An 18,957-nucleotide genomic window follows, 5' to 3' on the forward strand; every position below is an offset into this window, starting at 1 on the left:
ACTAATCTTTCCCTTGTGTCTTTGGTTTTCTTCATTCTCCCTTGCTCCCGAAGGGATGAGACCAGTGGAGTATCTTAGATGGCTGCTCACAAGCTTTTAAGACCCCAGACGCTACTCACCAAAGTAGAATGTAGAACATTTTCTTTATAAACTATGTTATGCTGATTGAGCTAGATGTTCTCTGAGATCATGGTCCCCACAGCCCTCAGCCCAGTAATTTGGTCCCTCAGTGAGTTTAGATGCTTCTATGGAGCTTCCAGGACCTTCCCTTGGACAAGCTGTGCTGGCTTCCCCAGTATTGTGTACTGTCTTACCCTTCACCAAAGTTACCACTTAACTATTCTGTTGAGTGTTTTTCCCTCCTACCCTTCTCTTCCCTCATAACCATCAAAGATTGTTTCTTTTTGTGTGTAAAACTTTTCATGAGTTTTTATAGTAGTGGTCTTATACAATATTTTGTCCTTTTGTGATTGACTTATTTCACTCAGCACAATGCCCTCCGGATTCATCCATGTTGTAAGATCAGCATCTAACTTTTACTGTCAGATGCTTTGTTTTCATCTTATAAGCAGCCTAATTATTCTAATATTGAGCAATTTCAGAGAGAACAGTTGATAAAAGAAAGCAGTATAATGAACAGCGATGGAGACCAAAGAACTAAGAAAGGGAGCAGCTGTCAGAGTAAAGTCAAAGAAAATAAATCAATGAGCACCTCTGCTTACAGGATAGCCCAGAGGTGATTTCCAGGCCTCTGACCCTTAACCTCAGGATTCCAGGTGCAAGTTCTCTCTTGATGTAGGTGTCTTCTGGGAAAAAACTTTCCACAGTTGACCTATAGACTGATTTTTAAATTAAAGGGAAGCTAGGTAGAGGAATGGTATTTGTCATAACTGCTCTTTATCTAATTTAAAATCAACCCCATTCAGGCTCTTCAAAGGAAAGATTTTCTCTGCCCTGATTTGTGTCATATTTGGATCCAGTTTTGAAAGTGGAGCGATTAAAATGCCAAAACCTTTCATTAGGAGTCTGCCATTTTAAAAAATGAACTTTTATCTGTAGCCCTTGGATTGAACAGTTCATGTCATTTGTCTTCCAGAATTTCAAGTCTAGGATTTGGTTGTGGCTTGATTTTACTTCCTTGAGACACAGATTTATGCCTCGATTTGATTTTGTGCTTTCAAGACAGTTTTAGGGATCTAGTGATTTAAGAAGGGCTGATAGCATATGGTCTTGCTAGGGTGATAGATTTTTCACATTCTGGGAACTGGCAGAAAAGGGTAGGAACTGAATCAGATAAAGGAAGGGAAAACAGAGTTTGAGACTAACTCATTATCTCCTGAAAAACCTGAGACCTGTAATTCCCATAAACTCAATTTTTATAAAGGTTTTTTAGTGTGTGTGCGCGTGCGTATTCTCTCAGAAAGTCGAGCTTCCTTTTAAAAGGGATGGCATTTAACACTTCTTGGTTAGTCTTTTAGAAAAGACCTCAGTCTTGGGGTCAAAGAACAGAAAAGGGTCCCGTGCCACCTTCCTTGAAAAGGATATTCTACAGAAAGATGCATTCTGAGGGGCTGGAGAGCAATGTAATAAAAGAGGACACATTATTCGTTTTGATTTGTGAATTAGTTGATGGTTTTTGGAGGAGGGAGGGGTAAACGCACCCTGACAGCAGTGCTGAAAAACAAAAACCTCAAAAAACCCGAAATTTAAGAAAAAAGAAAAGGGTGCCTTCTGTTCTTCCTTGCGGTGGGTGGGATAAACGGGGATGGAGTGAAGGGTTTCCTTGATCTTACAGAGAATTCAGATTCAGGAGGCCTGACATTTCATCCAGTCTCTGCAGGGTCGGCTCGGTGGGGCTTGGCGGTTGTAGCACGTCTTGAGCTCTTTCTCTCCTTCACCCAGGGTCTTTTGGATTCCCCCATATGCGGGCAGCACCAGCCCCGGGCCTGGGCTTGTGTCCATTTCTCGGACCTCGACGCTCCGGATGACTGCCGGCAGCAGGGCGCAGGGCCGAGGCCCGGGGGCTGGGCGGGCTCTGGGGAGCGGGAGCCCGGGCGCGCAGGCTCCGGCGCGCAGCGGGTTAAGGCGGCGGGAGGAAGGCGGAGCGCGGCTGGGCCCGAGAGCCGCGCCGCCGGCCAGCAGCGGGTTAATTGCCGCCCGCGCGGAGAGAGCTGAGTCGGGCGCCGTCGCTTCGAGCTCGCATTCGGATCCGCTAGCGCAGGAAGATGGCGACGGACGGCGCGAGCTGCGAGCCCGACTTCTCCCGCGCCCCGGAGGACGCGGCGGGAGCCACGGCAGAGGCGGCGGTAACCGAGTACCCGGGGCGGGCGCGGAGCGAGTGTAGACGTGGGCCCGGGCGCGGCTTCACATCCCCTGGGCGACCCGCATTCCAGGCCCCTCGGGGGCGCCCCCTCCTCACGCTGCCCCGTGGCCCGAGGCCGCCCGGGCTGGGGACGCCTCCTGCCTGTTCCGAGCCTCTAGGGAAACGGCCCCGGCCGCCTGGCTCTTCGGGCTCCCTGCGTGCGCCCCGCCCTCCCCGCGACCCCGACGCCCACTCTGCGGCGGTCGGGTTTGGCCAGTGGTGAAAGCTGGGGGGGTGTTTGCTGGCGAACTTGACCCCCCATTGTTCGCCTCGCTGCTCGCGTGGCTGTAAGCGCGCGTCTCGGGGTGCCTGGCACCTCTCAGCGGACCTGGGAAACTGCGGCGGGGGGAGGGGCGGGCCACCGCCGAGCAGGTGTGGGGATGCCTCTCGTGTGTGTCTTTGCCTTTGGGGGGCCCGTGGGGAGGGACCCTGTGCCCAGCTGTGCGCGGTGCTGCCGCGGAGTGCCGGCGATTTGGGTCTTAGCTGCCCCTTCACTGGGGGTTGTGGGGTCGTCGCGTTCTTCCGAGGCGATGCCTGGGCGAAGTGGAGGGTCATCACGGATATCAACACATTGTTCTCCTTCGCTGGGGTCTAGACGCCAAACGCGTCTCCATCTATTCCTGGTCCCCACTTTCAATCCCTGAATATCCCCGTGCACAGAGACTCGCTGGTTGGTTCCAGCCCCTACCTGGGGGAGGGTTGGTCCCCCGTCCTGGGTGGAAAATGTGGTCAGGGTTTGAGAAGCAGCTTCGCTGGAGCTGCAAGGATCTGCAAAGAAAGGCGGCTCCGGGAGCGCCTCCCACCGTTGGCCCACTCCCGCAGAAGACAGCGGTGGGATAGAGGGAGCCGAGCGTGGACGCCCCCTCTGTCCGTGCCCCTACCCTAGCGGAGTCGGTGCGCGAGCAGAAGAGGGCACGGCCAGGTGTAAACAGCCAGGGCTGCTTTAACTTCCTCCTCCTCTTGGAGGTAGGGCTTTTGGAAAGGGAGAGGTGTGGAGGAAGATACTTGAGGGTGAGAGGAGCTGAGCCTGGGAAGGAAAAGAGAAAGAGGGGGCAGTGGGGGGCGGGGGAGAGAAAAACGGAGGAGGAGGAGGAGGTCTGTTGATTTCCACTTGGGAAACTGGCAAGTTTTGATTTGCAACTTTTAGGAAAATTGATTTTTTTTTTTCATTTTCTTGCGTGGAAAATGAGAACTTTAAGATTTCAAATGAAACTTGCCCACTTGTGATGCTGTGAATCCGTTTCCCTCTGTGAAGTACAATAAGGAAGCTAGCTATTAAGCCTCTCTGGGAGGTTTAAATGATTGGGTGCCTTCACCCCCAAGAGATGGTGAAAGGAGGGACTGACTGGGAGGAGAAAGAAAAAGTGTGTGTGTGTGTGTGTCTGTGTGTCTGTGTGTCTGTGTGTCTGTGTGTGTGTGTCTGTGTCTGTGTGTGTGTGTGTCTGTGTGTGTGTGTCTGTGTGTCTGTGTGTGTCTGTGTGTGTGTGGCGCGTGTGTTTCTTGCCCCCCCCCAAAAAAAAACCCGTTGCAGTTGTTCACCAGGAAGGTTACATTTGTATATTTAAATTTGTGTATTTAATCGTATATTTAATCTATTTAGAATGAGCTTTTTTTCCTGCTGCTCTCAGTATTTTAATCACCTCCTGGCAATTAAACCAAGCGCAAACATCTGATTTATGGTCTGTAGCTGATGTATAGTTTTATTTGGTTAGACTGTAAACAACCTTGGTCGTGGGGCAGATTTTTGTGTTAACAAGGTCATGGTTCCCTCTCTGCTGTTTAAAATTTTCAGAAGTCTCATTTCCACTACTGATCTTTGGGGATTTGATCGTTCACCCGTGATAATGAGACTAGCCATGGAAAATCTGAAAGCGAACCTCCTTCGTTATTTCCACAGAATCCTTTTAAGTTCCAAGATGCGCTAAGGATTCTTCATATAGTAGCTTTTTATAACTTTTGACTGTTTTGTAAAAGTTTGACAATGACTTCTTATGCTGTAAACTGGGCATTTTATTTTACTTTTCCAAATAGTTTTGATTTTGTAAGGTATGATTCTCTCCTATCAGCCACTTTGACCTGTAAGGTGATTTTTAAATTAAAGAAAAGCTAGGTAGAGGAATGGTATTTGTCATTATAACTGCTCCTTGCCTAATGATTAAAAATCAAAGGCATTTTTATGCATTTTTCAGGTTTTGCCAACTGAGGACTTAAAACAATTTTGAGTATTTTTAGTGAACAGTTCTTTTTTTGTGTTTTAGTGATTTTGATTCATTTCAAATCAGTTTACATGTTCATTTTTATATATACATTTGGCAGTAATCAGCCAGTGGAGCCTCCAAAGCAGTAGGCTATTTTTGAAAGGAAGTGTTTTCACTAAGTTTTGACTATTTAGATTGTTGCTTAGAAACAAGTTTAATTTATAGTTTTCAGTTTTATATGATTTTCAGTGGTGTGTTTTAAATTTAGTTTGTGATCCTCGTTCTTAGCTGTTTAAATCCTGAAAGCATCTCAAGTGTAAAGAATGGTAACAGCTACATTATTCAGTAGGATCATATTAATAGTCTTTGCTGTGAACCATGCCAGGAGACCTGGGTTATTTTCAGCACCTTAGCCAAATGTGATGACTTTTATAGGCCATATTGCTATTTCTGCTTTGAAAATAACTCCTAACGGATAAGGCAGTATGGAAAACAGAAATCTTCCTGCTTTTTATTGTCACCAAGAAACTGTGGAGTGAAAGGAAAATGGAGGTCTTTTTAGAGCTATGTTTGGGAAGCCAACCAACATTCTTGCCATTCTGGCTTTTCTAGAGCAGTTAATATGCAAAAAATAGGAATAAATTTTGTTGCCATGGTGATTGTGACAAGGAAAAACTTGGACAATGATTTTGTTAAAAATGCACAACAGTGATGTTAAACAAAATAACAAATGGCACTTTGAAATTTTTGTTTTCCAGGTGACAGTACTGAATGCAAATGCAGTGAAAACCTTCCTGGCCACTTTTGCTAAGCCTTTTTTTTTTTAAACTACATTATAGTTACGCAGCAGCGATAGGATATTGAAAGATTCACAGCAAAGTTTTTAAATAGGAAACAATCCAGATTTAATACACATTTACTGAACACTTAAACAGAGATGGAGGCACCATGAGTAACATCTTTGTAGCCCTGAAGTAACACATTGCAGTAGTACAAACTTGACAGCCCCCAGAAAATCAAGTTAGAGGGGGTGATGGTGTCATGAGAGGCACACATGCTTTGCATTAGGAGTCTCGTGAGGGAGAATCATGGAGTTCCTGGTGGAAGGATCTTGAAATGTTCCACAGAAGGGGTAGCATTTAAACTGGGCTTTGAGATATAAGCAGGCCTTGGATTGGGAGATGGTAGGAAGCAGTGTGCAAATGTGGCTGGTACCTAGGGCTATGAGAGGTGAAGGGACCTGGGGCATATGTGAAGGGATTTAGAAGCTGAGTTTAGAGGTGTCAATTTCAGTCTCAGATGTGTGCTTTAGAAAAATAGCTTAGAAGTTGAGAAAATTGACTGAAATAGTCCCCAAAGATTAGGATGTAACTGTTTTCATTGTGATACTTTTCACTCTTCACTTTTTTCCTCATAATAGGTTCTCTATTTGTAAAAGGAGTCTCTGGGTGGCACAAAAGATTTGAGCTTGGCTACTAACTGAAAGGTTGGTGGTTCAAATCCTTTCAGAGGTGTGTGGGAAAAAAGGCCTGACAGTGTACTTCTGAAAACTCAGCCATTGAAAACCCTGTGCAGCACAGTTTTGCTCTGACACACATGGGGTCACCGTGAGTCAGAATCAACTCACTGGCAACAACTTTTTTTTTTTGGTCTCTCAAACCCAGGGCTCTGTTTTTGGAATTTGTTGTTGTTATATTTCTTGCAGGAGCAGTTTTATTTGGAGAAAAACATTTGTCGTCCTTGTGATGGAATCTATACCAAGGCTAGATTGCCAGTTTGTTCCATCCTAGTGTGTTTCCCTTAACTTTATGAGGTGAGAAAATGTTTCACAGCCTTAGTGCTTAGTCAGCGGTTTAAAAATATATGCTGGCGATCGTGTGGACAGCAAGACCGTGGCTGGGAGAGAATAGCCTCCTTCTTCAAGAAGATTTGTGTCCTTTTGTTAGTAAAAGAAAGCAAAGGTTGCGTAGTACAGTGCCAGGCATGTGGTAGGCAGTTCACAGATACTGAATGAATAAATGAAAGTGAAAGGCCACCAAGAAGTTGTGTCCAAACACTTAATGTTGATCTGCCAATTGGAAAATTTACTTTGTGTGTTCTGAGATTATAGGGAAACAATTGCCCTGTGATTTGCAATAATTAACATTGTAGGTATTAGACCTTTTCTTATTTTAGAAAGATGACCCTGATTCTCTTTTTTTTCCCCCATTTTTTTTTTCTGCTTCTTTTCAGGCTTCTTTTCTCAATATCTCATACTTCCTTTTGTTTGTTCATTTCTTTAATTTTTAACACTATTAGTTTTCCCTTTAGATTCTCTTCAAAACAGTGATTGAGGCTGTGGATGGTGGTAGGATAGTGACTACCCCCCTGTCATCTTGAATTCTTCCAGTGAGATCATCAAGGCTGCATCACCCATTGGAGTGTGGGCGAGGGGACAAATGAGAGGACATTAAAGAGAAATTCAGAAACAAAAAAAAAAAAAGGAAGATAGGACAGGGAGAAGGAAGTTAGGCAAGACTTTGGAATATTCTGCACCTGCCCAGAAGTGTGGGAATAGAATTCAGGTGGGGGTGGGGGTCCTTGGGTTGTGCAAATGGTTAAGCACTCAACTGCTAACTGAAAGGTTGGCCATTTGAACCCACCTAGAGGCTCCTAGGAAGACAGGCCTGGCAGTCTGCTTCCGAAAGACCACAGCCTGGAAAACCCCATGGAGCAGTTCTGCTCTGCACACATGATATTGCCATGAGGCGGAGTCAACTCGACGGCAACTAACAGTAACAACAAGAAGGAGCAGTGCCTCTTCCCCACCTAAAATGGACACATACCGAAAGTTGGGGATGGGGCACACATGTTAAATAAAGCCATGTAAAGATGGAATAACCCTTGCTGTCTTAACACATCTAGAGGGATAAGAAAATAGTTAACAGAGATAAGTATGTTTAATATTGTGAAAAAATGCACAAGGCACAGGACATGATTAATTGCCAACTGAAGGAATAGAAAAGACTCTTAACACTGAATTGAGAGAATGGGAGATTTCTGGAGTCTGGAACAGCATGTGAAAGTGAGATTTGAGCTATGTCCTAAAGAAATATGGGCTTCAGATGAATGGGAGGAGGAAGGAGGGTTAGGAAGCGCTAAACCCTCTCATGAAACTTTTTCCTCCTTGTGGAGAGGGAAATCCAAAAAATACAGATAATAGTAGCAAAGCAAGAAGTAAGAGATCTGAAAATACTTTGAGAGCATTTCTTCATGTAGTTTCTTTATGAAGACCCTTATAACTGGCTAAATTCACATTTTCTTAAAGTAGTGAATATTCTATATGTCTGGAAAGTCTGATTCCATTGTTCTTATGTTAATGATAGTCTTCAAATTTGATCTTTTTGAAATTTCACGATGCATTTCATTGCATTCCCTGCTTTACAGCCCTTTATTCATCTCCAAAGCATAAATCTTGCTTACATAGAAAGTTCTAAATGCATTATTTATTATCAGCATGAACTATTAGGGAAAAAAAGTTTCTGTAACTTCTGAGCAAAGAGGCTAAATCAGTTTTCCTCAAGTACTTCTCAAAGGCTTTTAGGCTCAGGGAATGACCTAAATTTCTTCAGTCCTCTAATCCAGTTATCCTGATGGTGTATGAAATCAGGACGTTTTGGGACTGGAAGAGACATTAGAGATCACTTAGTACTACATCCTCATTTTACTGATTGGAAACGTGAGACCAAAGAGATGAAATGGCTTTGCCCTGCACTGCTGGTTGTTGGCTAACCACGTCTCTCCTGGCCTGGCTGGCCTCCAAGTCCGTCTGCTGCTTGCTTAAGTATCCCACCTCCCTCCCATGTTAAATACATTCATCGAATGTAAACACAGTCTACTGGATTTCAAACTGGAGAAGAGGCTCTCCAAGCTTGTGGGAATACCCAGAGAACTAGTCTGGCTTTGCTGGGCTCCCAAATTTTCACTGAACAGCCCTGATAGAACTCATGCAAAGATATGAGGCACTTCTGGCTCATAATATCTCCTACAGGCTTTCAGCGGCCATCGGTGTGCTGACTCCATTAATTCTTAAAGGCTGTGGGGTGAGGGTCTTCTGACCCTGTTGGGCTGTAACTGTTGAATTCCTCACATAAACCCAGTATTTTAGACTTTTTTTTTTGTGGGGGGTGGAGAAACTTGGTATTGGCCTGTATTCAGTTCTGGCAATTTAAGATGACTTAATCCATCCAGGTTCTGTTTTGTCTGCTCTCTCACTGGGCTTGTATGAGAAAAGCCTAAAGAATGCCCTTCCCACCCCAAGTAATTCAGAGCAGTTGGAAACGGCTGTGCTAAACAGTCATAGTTTGGGGTTGTGTCTTGTCTTTTGTCTGCCTGCCCATCTATCTATGTCTGTTTGTCTGTGTATTTATATATATTTTATTGTTGTTATCTCCCAACAATTTGGTAACCAGGCTCTGGATTAGTTTAAGATGTCTATGCCAGGTTTTTAAAACTAGGTGTTAAAGAAGTGCTTTTCCTTGGGTCCTTCTCCTGGTAAACGTGACAGGCAGGAGTGGCTTGTGGAGTTAAAATCTAGCAGCTTGGTTTTTTGTTTGTTTTGTTTTTTAATTTTTCCTTTGTATGTGCCTTTCCATCACTAAAAATGAGAGTTGGATTTTCATTGTTTTTTTAAGTTGGGAAAAACAAGTACAGCAATAATAAAGTTTAATCTGTGAACATTTTTGTTGTGACTTTTTTTAAGGGGGGGACCATGGGTGCCTTGATGAGATCTTAATTTTTTATGTGAGCGGCACCATTTGAATCTGTTTTTTTATCTTCTTTTGAACAGTAGATTCTAAGATAGTCTTTTAAAACATTGTATGCTTTAGCACAACTCCTTTTGCTTTTAAACCGAGAGACTAGAATAATTATTTTTTCTATACCTGAGTACTTTTATATGAATGTTACAATAATTAAGTCTGATAAATGCCACTTCACATGAAATGAGAATATTGTTTTTAGTTGTGATTTTTGCCTCTGGATTTGTTTATTTTTCTAAAAATATCAAAATACTCTGAATTTATTTATAAAATACCTGGAGTCTTAAAACCTCTAGCATGTTTTCACGTGCTTTCTTTTTACCCTGTTTTGTCAGAATAGGGAATGGAAACATCAGGTATTGGAGAATGGCAATTTATGAATATTATTATAATAGTTTTATTATTGAAGGCCAGGAGTTAGTAGAGTTTTAGTGGAGGGTAAGAATGGAGTAAAGGAGAGAGAAAGAGACAGGCAGGCAGGGATACTATATCTTTTTTAAAAAAAAATACCACTTAATGCATAGTGATGGGAGACATTTTTTTTTTTAAGATGTGTTGTGTAACATAATGTATGGCTTAGCGAGAACCCCTGTAACAGTGTTTTTTTTATTTTAATGAATTTCCCTTTTTATTGATGGTAATTCATAGAAAAACAGAAGTGTTGGTTGCAGGTCACATGTTGTGATGTTGTTGATGATGGAACCAGGGCAAGCTCTCCTGACCTTAATACAAATCAGAGCCCTGGCAATGTCTTTCTAATTTATTAGCTTTCAAAATGGAGTGCTTTGCTTATGAAGTTTCGGGGAAACAAGGACAATAAAATGCACAATTAATTAAAATCTTCAGCGCAACCAGCGGCAACATTAATAAAACCTCACCCTCTAAAGCACATTCAAATTTCAGCTTATTATCCCATCTCAGTGGGTAAAACCAGGATGAAAGAGTCTGTCTATCATTCTCGTCAATAAACTGAGTTTATTGGACTTGGGCTAGTAGATTTTCAAAGACATAGAATTATGGCCAATATCCCATTCCTCCCTACATTAAACATCTGGGTGCTCTCAGCTTTAGTAATAACAGACACCAGCCTTTATTTAGCACTTACTTCATTTATGTGCTCTTGTTTAATCCTCACAAGAACTCTGCAGGGTAGAGTTAAGATTTCTATTATATAGATGAGAAAACAGAGACTAGGATAGGTTATTAAACACAGCTTCTCAAAGGCTGGTCCTTGTACCAACATCAGCATCACTGGGGAGCTTGTTAGAAAGGAAAATTCACAGCCCCCATCTCAGACCTACTGAATCAGGATCTCCAGAGGTGGGGCCCAACACTCTGCATTTTAACGAGATCTCCAGGTGATTCTTAGGCACCGCTCTGTTTGAGAACAGTTGGGTTATAAGAACTTACATGACACCACTACATAGTGGGAGCAGAATTTGAGTCCTAGTATATTGGACTTTGGAAACCCTGGTGGCGTAGTGGTTAAGTGCTACTGCAGCTAACCAAAAGGTTGGCAGTTCAAATCCACCAGGCACTCCTTGGAAACTCTATGGGGCAGTTCTACTCTGTCCTGTAGGGTCACTATGAGTCGGAATTGACTCAGCGGCAGTGAGTTTTTTATATTGGATTGGTCTATTCACAGGGAACAGCTCTAAGTTAACATTTTAAGCAGAGGCCTACCAGAACTACATATCCTGTAGTCTTGCTATAGGTTTTTCTTTTTCCTTCTTCTGTCTTTAGCTCCTGCCTTTCCAAATATCTGCTTAGTCTAGTGTACGTGAAAAAAGTACTAATTTCAAGAGGAAGAGCTTTTAAAAAACTTTCTTCAGAGAACCATTAGTACCCTTTTCCCTTTATACCATTATTATCTCCTTCCAGAAGATTCCTTTGAAACTGACAAGTGACCAGTTCTGGAACATGCCTGTTTGAAAGCCCCTGGAATCATATGTGGGCTTCGCTATGTTTACTTCTGTGTCTTCATAGGGCTAGCGTGGAGTCAAACACATAGGTGCTAAACTAGTTCTTACTGGCTTATTGATAGAACAGCACTATTTTCATCTCAGGGAACTTATTTTAGAATGTTGGTACAGTGCTGATAAAATGTCAACCATGTTATGGCACTGGTTTTATATCCTAGTTTTGCCACTGGCCATATGTTCTGGGTATGTTACCTGACTTCTCTGAGTTGTGGTTTTCTTAACTAAAGAAGAGCCATGATGATACGGTGCTTTGAAAATACTTCGGAAACCATGGAGTGCTATACAAATGTAAAGTAATGTTCTAGAATGTTCTCATGGTGGCTTCTGAGGTTGGGAATGATGAGACATTTGGGGATGAACATGTGTTCTCCTCCTACGATGGTGACTGGGTTTGTAAAATGATCCCACAAAAGGAGGAGCAGAATGTGTGTTGTGGAAGGAGCTTAGACTTTGGAGTCACCCAGGCCCAGGTTTGAACACACTAACTAGTCCTCTCTCAGCTTCTGTAAAATGGAGGTCAGAAGACTTACTTATAACGTTGTAAGGATAGAGGTCAGTGTGGAATACAAAAGAGTTGAGAGCCAGTGGCGTATCAGTGGGATTTAAAGCTGTGAGATTGGGTGAGGTCACCCTGGGAAGGGGTGTCGGGAAGAGGGCAAAGTGGAAGAGCATTGGGTGAGGAATTACAGCCCCCAAGGCTCTGGTGCTGCCACCTCAAGGTCAATGGCAGTCTCGCTTATTCTAGCCTCAGCTCCCTCTCTATGTAACAGGCATGCTCCCTACAAGCCTGCCTTATAGAACAGTAAGAAGCTACAGATGCATTGCACGAGAAAGGTCTGTGATAACTATATAGCAGGGGTTCCAAACTCAGCTAACCACAGGATCCAGATGACCGAACATGGGTAGTGAGCCAGGCCTCTTAAAAGTGCATGTGTGTCTTCAAGCGGGGAGTGCGCTATGGCAAAGTAAAAGGCATGTTCCTCCTAAAGGGTGCAGCTCCTGCTTGGCTCTGCAGATTATTGCCCTGTGGGAATGTGAATCTGGGGTTACCCGGTCATCAGGATTTTGACAAGAAGCCAGGGATCTGGACTTTTTTGTGACGGCTTCAGACTTTTTTAAATGCTGGCCAAATTAAAAAACAAAAACAGACCGCTCTCTGGCCCAGGCCACACACATCTGTGGGCCAGACTTGGCCTGCGAGCTGCCAACTCGTGGCCTCTGCTGGAGAGTGTTCATAAACATGACCTGTTATTATTGCATGTCCTGGAATTCGTAATAACCTCCCAGGTGGCTTTATGACGGGGCCCTTCTAGGTGCACATCAGGGCTTTCTTTGCTGCACTCGCAACTTCTGCTCAGCATGCACTGGGCCTGTTTAGATATAAACACCAGAGACTTTAAATTTGTGTTGTGTAATTTGGGGAGACCCTGAATCCAGGTGTACAGGCCGGGAAAATAAATTTCCTTAAAGGAGAGATTTTGGGAGATTGGCATTGTGGTTTTTACCTCTCCTCCTAGAAGATGAGAGCGTGGATTGATGCTGAACAATGCCCCAGTGCCTCTTGGATTGGCTGAGCAACAGGGATCAGGGATAAAAATGATCTGTTGTGTACCCTGAGGATCTGTGCATTGTTCTTAGGAATAGCTTTCTTTATTGCTTTTTTTGTTTGTTTTGCAGAAAAAAGAGTTTGATGTGGACACACTCAGTAAGTCCGACCTGCGGATGCTCCTGAGCGTGATGGAAGGCGAACTGGAAGCCAGAGACCTTGTCATCGAGGCCCTGAGGGTAAGAAAGGATCTTCTCAGGGGAATGGATCCCATTGCTCTGTCAGACTCCGTGTGTCATTTTCTTTTCTCAAAGGCCAGTGACAAAGATTCTTATTTATTTATTCTTAGTCAAATAGGTTTAAAATGCTACATCAGCTTGAAATGTGTTTTTCTCCCCACACACCTCACCCCAACATCAACCCGTAACTTTTATAAGCCAAATAAAACCTGGAATTGGATAGTAATTGACATGATGGGGACTGAGACTAAACTGTTTAATATGGGAACCTTGAGAAGTAAACTGTAATAGCTCAGAAATCCTTATATGCTTCACGTGTTTATTTGGTTAGAGACATATGTTTTCAGAATATTGGTAATTTGGTATCCTACAAGTGTGGACAGTGAGGGAAAATTAAGAGAATCATTTACAAGTGATAGTGTGGTGATAGATTTTTTTTCTTCCAATGTAAATTATAAATGATTTATTTTCCAAAGCTCATAATAGTTAAAAAGTATATATACACACACATCTTAAATATTAAAAAAAAAAAATTTTGTCTGATCTTCCAGTAATTTTGAAACATTTCTATAAGAGATTGCCAAGAATTAACATCTTCTTATGTATTACTTAAGTGGCTTGATAAAGTTTTATTTTTTTTTAAATAATATGATTAAATTTTCTTGATGCAGAGTTTGCTATTTGGGTATTCTTGATACTGCACTCGTTTTTTTGTGTGAATCAAATTTAAAGTTTTTGTCCTCTTTTATGTTTAATTATTTGTTTGTATATAGTCAGGAATTTCCTGGGTCTTAGTCATTTGACCAAGAGGGATATATTTATTATATTTGACATATGAGTTCATTTTATTTCACCAGGGGGCATTTCCTTAAACTTTTTCTGAAGGAGTTTATTGTGACATATGAAAATCTATAGAATGTCGAAAAAGTATTGCCTGTGACAGGAGCCCCTAGGGAAGAAGGTAGTAGTGGTGGACACGGTCAGACACAATGGAGAAGGCAGACGTGGTGAGAAGACAGTTGTGCAGGGAAGGGGGAGTTAGCTCCTGAAATAATGTCTTCAGTACATTGTCACAAACCTGAAGTTTGATGTCAGAGAACAGTTGCCTCAGAAAGTTACACCACCTGCAAGCCAACATTGGGTTAAAGGTGTTGCTTTTTTAGTGACAAGTTTTGCTCAGGAGACGTTTGCACAGTTTCATTGTGAGAGGCGTTCATCCTTGTTCCACGTTTGGAATGTGTGCATTGCTTGCTGATATGTATTTTCTTGAGTGAACTTTTTGGGAGAAATGCTAAGGCAGGATATCACCATAACGTGTGACCATATGCCCAAGGAGATTACAAGGGCACAGTCCCCTGCTGAGGCCAGTAGTGCAGCCCCTTGAGACCACACGTAGGTGGAGGGCTCCAGCTCCACCGTAGGTATTCCCCTGTCCCTCTCTGTTAACTTGTAAAAGGCATCAGCACCGTGGAATTGCCCTGTGCTCACACAAATCTGTGAGTCTTCAGTGGAGTCCATGTGCCACCTTAGCAACTGTGTGCATTTCTCTTTTTAACTTAATTGTAGTACTTTTAAACATAAGAGTAGAAGTAAAGACTTGCTAATGATCAGGGCTTGCCAGACTACAAGTTCTTCATGGAATCAGGGAATGTTAGAATTAAAAGGAGCTGTAAGTGATATTCTAGTTCAGTGGTGGTTTGCATCCTTATCAAATCTAGTGTTTGATTTTCATAAAATATTTTGTATCGCCCTTTTTTATCTTGTGATGAAATTTGTAGATAAGTGCATGTGTATGTAAGTTATATTAAAAAAAAAAAGTACATCGCCCTAATTTTGATATAGAAGAGAAGAGAGCTGGAAAGTAACGTTTAATAAAATAGTATGTATTTCGGTAAATAAATGTTCAGGCATGACTGTACTGGAAGACAAGGTAAAGTAGCTGGCTATTTGTACCTATTTGCAACATCACCTCAAATGCAGTAGCTGCAAAAGAATACTGATCTAGGCCTGTGATATTGTAGACTCAGATGCAGAGTGGATTTGCTATGGGAGAGGTGATTCTTGAAGTGGTGAATGACCTTTGGTCAAGTTCTAAACAGAAGTAGACATTTATATGGGAGTTGCATATAAATGTCAGTGTTTGTTACAACTGGATTATAAAAACTCGTCTGTATGTAAAGAGGAGTTATGATCTAGGCATAGGTGGTAGTAACGGAGATTCTCATGAAAGGAATGAACAGAGGGAAAAGTGGAAGTTGTATGGGATGCAGGATAGTTCCTGGGGGTGTGGCGGGGCACACAGACCTTTGGCCTTGCCCACCTAGTGCCAGTCACTGTGAAAACTAAAAATGCTCCCTTATGTTTCCATAACTCATGCACTGCTTCTGTAGAGAACCACTGGCCCAGACTAAACTCTTGTGTTTATAGATTAAAACCAACCAAGCAAAAAAGAGGCCTCAAAAGATTGTGACTTATCTAGGGTCACAAAGGTGGCCTCATCAGAGCCTTAGTGGAAACCCAGGCAACAGTTTTCCATCCATTTCACCCTGCCTCCCGTGTGGGACATGGTGTATCTGGAGATTCTTAAAGCTTTTTACTATTTTTTTAAATTGAGAATTGTGTTCTCTCTTTTCACTGTCTCTCTCTCTGTATGATTGTGTTTTTAAGAGCAAGTAATGTTATTTTCGTATCTGTGGGAGCCATCATGTACTCACTGAAATGGGAGCGCGAAATCTCCTCCGTCTGGAAAATCCTGCATTAAAGTAAAACTGGTTAAGGAAATGCCAATTTAAAACTGTTCACTAAAATTAATATGTTACTGTTATTGTTGTGTGTCGTTGAGTTGATTCCAATTCATAGTGACCCCATGTGACAAAGTAGACCTGTCTCATAGGGTTTTCTTGGCTGTAATCTTTACAGAAGGAGATCACCAGGTCTTTTCCCCACAGAGACACTGGTTGGGTTTGAACTGCCAACGTTTCAGTTAGCAGCCTAGCACTTAACTGTTGTGCTACCTAGCACTTAACCTTTAAAAATTAATATAAGAATGCTAAACTAACAAATACTTTTAATACATTGTTTTGTGATACAATGATTTTCTTATAAAATATTTCCCCAACATCAGAGTTCAAATTTAATCTGAAAATGCCCATTTTAACAAATTTTGTAACTCTTTCAAAACACCCCACGTATTTTACTATTTAAATATGCATTCTAGTTTTTTTTGGCAGAACTTAACTGCCTTATTTTTCCAACTGTAAAGGCTTTAGGGTTGTATGGCTCAGTGCTGGAATCTTTGCACAGAACAAAGGCAATCTCTTTAAATAGAACAATGCTCCCCCTCTAGTTTTTAAAAACAACTTCTGGTATACTACAGAATATTGCAAGGGTTTTCCTCATATGACATGTCTGCTAAATAATGATAAAGGAGTAACATTCTGGTTTTTGATTAGTTTCAACTAAGTAAAACATTCAGCCTTTTGTATTTCAAAATTCTCCTGTGATTGCAGGCAGTTAGTTGATTGACGAAAACATGATTTTTTTGTGCTGCTCATTTAAATTAATGAGTGAATTAATTTGCTGAGCAAAGCTGAATGCAAGAAGATGTAAATTAATTTAAAGTTCCCTCCCTGTCTGCCGAGATAATGCCTTTGTTCCATGTCTAGAGAAAGGAAGAGGGGTGGTGCCCAGGCGTTGTGTTGTTTTTATCAAATTCGGATAGCTGATGATTTTTAAATAGCATTGTATTTTGTCCAGTAAGCTTCCTGTTTTCAACACAGGAAGTAACAATTTTGAATCTTCTTCACTTTAGAGCATTTTTATTTTCCCTGGTGAACATTTACCATTAGTAAAGAAAGAATACCGGACAAAATAATGCTCTTTTAGGTATTAGAGATTGGATGCAGTGATGCCAGGAAATGGAAGTGTTTATCACTACCATTTCTGGCTCATCGAATAAGCAACTGAGGAGTCCCTAGGTGGTACAAAGGGTTAATGCACTCAGCTGTTAACTGGAAAGTTGGCAATTCGAGTCCACCAAGAGGTGCCTCAGAAGAAAGGCCTGGTGATCTTCGCCCCCAAAAATTATCCATTGAAAACCTTACGGAGCACAGTTCTACTCTGACACGCGTGGGGTCGTCATGAGTCGGAGTCGACTTGATGGCAACTGGTGTGTGTATGTGTGTATGTAATAAGCAATTGAAATCATTTGAACAACATTTTCTTATGGATTGTTAATAAATTATCAGGATATCTGAAAGGAGAACATACTAAAGGTGAGGATTACAAATGGAATAAAAGCCAAGTTATATTTTTGTACCCTTTGAAGTTTATCAGAATCGTAGGGACTGTTAGTTCAGTTAACAGTTCCTTTTTAGAATTAGTTCCATGTGATCTGAAAACACAGGGCATTTCGATAACATTTTTACCACTTTGTCACCACACTTAGTAACTAAGCTACAAATCATGGATTCTTGTGGGAATTTCCTTTGCCAAGTTTTTAATTAATTCTGCATCTTGATTATAAGCTGAAACAAGGGGACTGAAGCAGGACTTTCAAAATTCTACTTTGCTTCTTTTTGGTTGCAGTTGTTTTAGAAAGAAAAATTAAGAGGTTTCATCTTCTGCCTTTCCGCTGCCCTGAGTGAAAATCTAAATAGTTGTTGAACAAATCAGATAAGAAAGGAAAGGCTGTTTCCCATATTTTAAATGGTACTGGAACAGGGTGGGGAAAGAAGGGAGGGGATCCATGTGTTCATTCATTCAACAGATATACAATGGCTTTGGATGCTCTGGGTGTGTCCTGGGCATTGAGGGTACAGAGATGGAGAAGGGGCTTGGTTTCTTTCTCATGAGTCTTACATTAAACCAATAAACAAAAACATGTAAGTATAAATTATGATTATGGAAGAAAAGCAGAGAGAATGCTGTGAGAGAAACTGAGGGGAGTGATGCTCTAGATGGGAGTCAGGGAACGTTTCTGTAAGGAAGTGATGCTCCCCAAGACTTGAAGGAATGATTGGTGTTAGTCACCAACACAGATGGATGAAGAAGGAAGGAGTGTTCACACAGAGAGGCCAGCATATGTGAAAATCCTTATCGAGGCAAGAGCTTGGCAATTTATAGAAACTTGAAGAAGTCAGAGAGCAGAAGAGAAAATGGCACAAGGTCAGATGCAGGGCTAGGCAGGACCAGACCATGCTGGCTGGTAAAGGCCATGGTAAGGTTGGATTTCATCCGGCATCAAATGGATAGCCATTGAAGTGTTTAAGCTTGAGAATGCCAGACATGTGATTTGCATTTTAAAAAAGATCACCCTAATAGCATAATCATATTGTGTTTTATTTTTTGCACTGAAAGTTTAATTTATTAAATGTAAATATGTAAATTATACTGCCATTTTCAAAGGAGTAAGATCTAAAGACCACCCTAGCTGCTCGGTGGACAAAGGATTGTAGGAGAGCAAGCATGGAAGCAGAATGTCATCAGTGGTTATGTGATAAATGTGAACGTCTCAGATGCTTATAGCTATTGTCCTTTAATAAGACATGGAAAATACGCTTCCTTATCACTTTGTTACTTTGCAGTGAGTCATGTTTTTCTGCAGACCATTGGGATTAGCTGATAATGGTTTTTAGTTAAGGTGTTACGCACTTAAAGTAAGATTGATAGGGTAAATTCTCCTCCTGACATTTTTGGAGAGGGAAAATCTAGCTTCAGTTTTATTTTCTCCAGTCCAGTTCATCTCAGTTCAGATTTTTAAATTAAACATATTTTATTTCTAAAAGCCTTCTGCATTCAAAACAGTTTATTGCTATATATTTCTAAAAGCA

At 41.8% G+C, this 18,957-nt stretch overlaps 1 protein-coding gene across 1 annotated transcript in view; it reads left to right on the top strand.

Moving 5' to 3' along the window:
• The first annotated feature begins 2,199 nt into the window (after window positions 1-2,199).
• Window positions 2,200-18,957, top strand: part of CTTNBP2 (cortactin binding protein 2) — a 152,671-nt gene continuing 135,913 nt past the window's right edge. Inside the window, exons 1-2 of the mRNA XM_004389629.2 lie at window positions 2,200-2,306; window positions 13,019-13,126. Coding sequence (XP_004389686.1) covers window positions 2,226-2,306; window positions 13,019-13,126 — 189 coding nt within the window. The 5' untranslated portion in view covers window positions 2,200-2,225. The remainder of the gene's footprint in view (window positions 2,307-13,018; window positions 13,127-18,957) is intronic.

This window comes from Trichechus manatus, unplaced genomic scaffold (genome assembly GCF_000243295.1).
Source record: "Trichechus manatus latirostris isolate Lorelei unplaced genomic scaffold, TriManLat1.0 scaffold00251, whole genome shotgun sequence".
NCBI lineage: Eukaryota > Metazoa > Chordata > Mammalia > Sirenia > Trichechidae > Trichechus > Trichechus manatus.